The sequence below is a fragment of the Rhinolophus ferrumequinum genome, chromosome 13 (genome assembly GCF_004115265.2).
Source record: "Rhinolophus ferrumequinum isolate MPI-CBG mRhiFer1 chromosome 13, mRhiFer1_v1.p, whole genome shotgun sequence".
NCBI classification, from domain to species: domain Eukaryota; kingdom Metazoa; phylum Chordata; class Mammalia; order Chiroptera; family Rhinolophidae; genus Rhinolophus; species Rhinolophus ferrumequinum.
Genome location: NC_046296.1, coordinates 58,503,178 through 58,508,249, shown reverse-complemented (window position 1 = coordinate 58,508,249; position 5,072 = coordinate 58,503,178). Strand labels below are relative to the sequence as shown.

The 5,072-nt window shown below is 53.3% G+C and overlaps 1 protein-coding gene across 1 annotated transcript; it reads left to right on the top strand.

Moving 5' to 3' along the window:
• Positions 1-1,488: 1,488 nt before the first annotated feature.
• RHOB (ras homolog family member B) lies at positions 1,489-3,887 on the top strand. The gene has a single exon (XM_033125323.1). It carries the CDS (start codon positions 1,879-1,881, stop codon positions 2,467-2,469), a length of 591 nt encoding a protein of 196 aa, XP_032981214.1. The 5' UTR covers positions 1,489-1,878; the 3' UTR covers positions 2,470-3,887.
• Positions 3,888-5,072: the final 1,185 nt, after the last annotated feature.

The following is a 5,072-nucleotide window of genomic DNA, read 5'->3' as shown; positions in this document are numbered from 1 at the left end:
GATTCCTGCATAGTGGGTCAGACATTGTGCTACATCTTCAAGATGCTGAGATAAGACAGAATCCTGGCCCTCCAACAGCTTCATTCTTAGAGAGGGAGGCAGAAATATGAGGCAATAACCTCATCATGCCGTGGTTGGTCTCTCCTTTGCAGAAAAACCAATAAGCATCCCCCAGCCTCTACAATGGAGATAGCCCAACCTGCTCAAATGGTACTCTATCTAGGCCCTAACCTGAGTTTCAGCTTTTTCCATCAAGTGCAGCTACACTAAGCTATTCATGGTTCTTAGAGTTTATACTATTCTTTCCCACCTCTCTGCTTTTGTTCATGCTGTTCCTCCTTCCTGGGAGGCCCTCCCTACTTCCCCTCCCCACTTCCCACCTCTTCTGTCCTTTGAAATCCGTTGACTTAGATCAGATGTAGGTGTCATCTTCTGCAGGATCAGTGGGATGGATGAATTAAGTCTTGGTGTGTAGCAGGAGGCTAGGGACGTAGCACCTCACCAGACATTAATTTGCTGTGTCCCCCTGCCTTCAAATTTCTCCTCCCACACTCCTCCTCGGGCCTCACCCTCTTCTTGCCCAATGGGGTGTGAGGTGATTAAATTCTATTGTACTGTCTACTTCAGACGACCAGCATCCGAATTAATCATGCAAACCAGGGCCGAGGCTATCTTTTTCTGTGTGGTAACTTCCTTCAAGTGGACGCGAAGTTCTGCAACCAGCCTTGTCCTTCCCTTTTCACTGGTCCTCCTTCCCCTAATTTTCACCTAGAGACTCAAGCTGGGGGCAGGGCAAGGAGTAGGCGGTAGGACTTGGAAGAGCCTCGAGGCTCGGCCCAGGTCCACCCTGCTCACAGTAGTCTCTCTCTTTCACTGTGTCCAAACCTAGGGCTGCTCCAGGGTGAGTACTGGGGCGAGGAGGGTGAGGTGGCAGACTAGACTAGGGAGGGGCCGCTTGTAAAAGAAAAGGAAAAAAAACCTTGGTTGGAAAAAAAACCTTGGTTGGAAACAAACGTGTGTGTGTGTGTGTGTGTATTTAAAAACAAAACCACGTTAAAAGAGGCGCCCCCTCCCTCACAGGTCAGACCACCCGCTGGGAGTTTGCAAGGAAGCGGGGCAATTTTGAGTGGGAGGGAGTCGCCAACGCCCCACAAAGTGCTGCCCCTCTCGGCACCGCTCCCCCAGGCTCTGTGGGCTCCAGGTAGCCAGCTCTGGGGGCTTGGCAAGGCGCGGAAAAGCTGCGAAGAAGAAGGGAACCCTGGTGTCACCAGAGCCCGGCAGCGCCAGCCCGGGCGCAGACTCCCCAATCGCCGCCTCTCCCAGCCCCGCGGCCTGGGCCGTCAATCAAGTTGGTTAGGCTCCGCCCCTGGGCTGCAGTGAACCGCCAATCAGAGCCAAGCTCCGCAGCGATGAGCTCAGTCGGCTCGCTTCCCATTGGACAGCTATATTAAGAAAGTGGCCGAACTCTTTAAATAGCGGGCGCTAGGGCCGCAGCCTGCATCTGCCACCGCAGTCTGGCCGGAGTCCTGTGCTCTCCTGTACTCTTGGAGAGGCCTAGGGAGACCCAGGAGGGAGTTCAGGTCGGGCCGCCGCTCCAGCCACAAGGAGCGTTTGTGCACAAAGGCGCTGACCCCGGGTGTGGGGCGAGAAGAGAGGCCACCGCCCGGGAGCAGCGCGGAGACTCACGGTGCGCCCTATGCCCCCGCGCCCCCACCGCCCCCGCCGCGGCAGCCGGAGCGCACCGAGAGGACGCGCCACCGCGGGGCCTGGGTGCAGCTAGCGACCCTTGCCCCCAGCGCGCAGCCCGAGGTGAGCGGCGAGCGGGACGGCAGCGAGGCGTTCGCGGGCCCCCTCCTGCTGCCCGGGCCCGGCCCGCTCATGGCGGCCATCCGCAAGAAGCTGGTGGTGGTGGGCGATGGCGCCTGCGGCAAGACGTGCCTGCTGATCGTGTTCAGTAAGGACGAATTCCCCGAGGTTTACGTGCCCACCGTCTTCGAGAACTATGTGGCCGACATCGAGGTGGACGGCAAGCAGGTGGAGCTGGCGCTGTGGGATACAGCGGGTCAGGAGGACTACGACCGCCTGCGGCCGCTCTCCTACCCGGACACCGATGTGATCCTCATGTGCTTCTCGGTGGACAGCCCGGATTCGCTGGAGAACATCCCCGAGAAGTGGGTGCCCGAGGTGAAGCACTTCTGCCCTAACGTGCCCATCATTCTAGTGGCCAACAAGAAAGATCTGCGCAGTGACGAGCACGTCCGCACAGAGCTGGCCCGCATGAAGCAGGAACCCGTGCGCACGGATGACGGCCGCGCCATGGCCGTGCGCATCCAAGCCTACGACTACCTCGAGTGCTCCGCCAAGACCAAGGAGGGCGTGCGTGAGGTCTTCGAGACGGCCACGCGCGCCGCGCTACAGAAGCGCTACGGCTCCCAGAACGGCTGCATCAACTGCTGCAAGGTGCTATGAGGGCCGCGCCCGCCCGCCCCTGCCAGCGCGGCCCCCCTCCCGGGCCGGTTCCCTCAATGATCCCACCGGACTGTCTGGTGTCTGCCTTCCCGCCCGGCAGCCGTGGCGTGGAGGCTGTGGCCCTGGCGCCGGGAATCGGCATGGGAGGCACTGGGCACCCCCTTTCCAGTGTCTGTGTGCGTCCAGCTATGTTGCACAGATTCAGGCGCACCGCTGAGTGCCAAGGGTCCCCTGAGCACCCTTGTCTGAAGAGCCAAGCCTCTTTCGAGTGTGTGGCTGTGTGTATCTTCCGACTTCCCCCTTCCCGTACCACTCCGCCCCCGCCTCTGGTCCCTGGAGAGGAGCTTGGCGCCGGGGTCCGGCCGAGCCCCATCATACGTTCGCCCATAACCAGTGAACGCCTGCTATCTCTTGTGTGTAACATAGACCACGGGAACTGCGGGAGGGGAGGGTTGGGGAGGACGGGGTGTTATATAAATATAGATATAATTTTATTTTCGGAGGTAGGATGGTGTTATTTAATGGTGGTGGTGGGTGGAGTGACAGGGCGCTAGAACAGCTCCAGCCCAGCCTGATTCAGGCGCCCATCCAAGCATGAACTGGACTTGGTCGTCTTTCCAACCCCTGGGGAAGACATTTGCAACTGACTTGGGGCTGAGAGGACACAGCTTCCAGACTCACGTCTCCTGCGGGCCAGCCCCAGTGAACACCTCACCAGCCACCAGCCCTGGGCAGCAGGAGGGAGAGTGTGCTGCAGGTTGTTTTTGCCATAAGCGAACTTTGTGCCTGTCCTACAAGTGAAAATTGTTTAGTCCAAGAAACTGATGTTATTTGATTTATTTAAAGGCTAAATTTTGTTGGGTTTTATTTTGAAAGAATTCTTTGCACAATTATTTCATTGTTTGACACTTAATGCACTTGTCATTTGCATAAGACAGTAGCATTCTGACCACACTTGTACGCTGTAACCTCATCTACTTCTGATGTTTTAAAGAAAAGTGATGACTTAAAAAAAAGGAAAAAGAAACCACTAATTTTTGTTTTGTTTTCTTGAAAAAAGTGGCAACACTGTTTAGTTATTTTTTTTGTGCAGGTCTGCACACTATTTTGATAAACAGCAGTAACAAGTATTGGGGCCTACCTAACCCTCCCCCCTCCCTTTTTTTCACAAGACAGTCTCTAAAACTATGTGAAATTTTCTCTGCATCTCTGTACAGAGAATGAACCTGCCCCTAGTCTCCTTCCTCCCCCCTTCCCCACCCAGTGGTACTTCTACTAAATTGTTGTCTTGTTTTTTATTTTTTAAATAAACTGACAAATGACAAAGTGGTGAGCTTATGATGTTTACATAAAAGTTCTATAAGCTGTGTATACAGTTTTTTATGTAAAATATTAAAAGACTATGATGATGACATTTATAAAATGGCTCCTGTGGTTTAATAGTATACAAAAATATCTTAATGAATTTGGGGCAAGAGGCGAATTCAGCTAGGCAAGGTTTTTTTCTAGCCACCAACTCTCTAATAGTGTTTGTTGTAAATGAGGATGAAATTCTTTGGGGGACGTGTGGGGGTTGGGTGGCCATGGGAGACCGGGTTGCTCCTATCCCAGGCCCAGAGGAAGACTATGGGTGGTACTTAGGCACCCAGTATCAAAACTTTTGACCTCATGTGTACTGTCTCTGTGTCCTAAAGACACTTGTGTCTCTTATGGGGCCTTTGCTCCCTATTCTTTGAAAGTTAAAATTGTCATTTGTGCAATTTAAATTTAGATAACATTTTTTCTGTTAATCACCGGTGTGGGGTCACGCTATCTGTCTGGAAGGCTGGTTACTGGGTTCCCTTCAGCTCCTCAAGGGTCAACACTGTACCCCATGAAATTGTAAGTTATCTTTGGGGCTGGAGCTCCTGGGTAAAGGCCGAATCAGGAGTTGATTCTCCTATTGCTGAACTTTACGTAAATGTGTATCTCTGGGGAACCTAGAATGCTTTATTCTAAGTACTGAGAAAGGCCACGTGATGGGTAGAACACGATGCTTTGGAGGGCTGTTATTTAAAGTCGGAGCAGCCACATTTTGAGATTTAATCCTTGATGAGCTCTAATTTCAGACATTTAGCCTGCTGCAGGGGGTCTCAGAACCAGACAGGCAGTTTATACTTGGAGACCACATGAAAATCCTATGGCCATGATAGCTCAGATCTGCCAGCTTTCAGCAGCTTCTAGGGAAGGTAACTTGATAGTGCCAACCTCTCCCAGCTGCCTAAGAAGTGTGGTTTTTGTTTTTGGAATCAGCACTTTCTGGGTTTCTAGCACTTAGTGGCTCTTCCTCTGGCCCTCTCCCGACACCCCAGGCAGAGACAGAGTAGATCCCTTTTGAAGTTTGCTTTAAAGCTTGAGGCTTCTGTTTCTCTCTGGACTCACAGAGCTTTTGTTGAGTGAGGCAAACCTGGTCTCTGCTGACCTTTCCCCCACTTAAACAGGCAGGAACAGGGCCTCCTGTGCAGCCAGGCCTATTGGCCAACAGAGGGGAATTGTCTGGGCTTCCCCAGGCGCAGAGCAGGGAGAGGGTCCCCAGGCTGGCTTCTCTGAGCCACTGCCTCTTG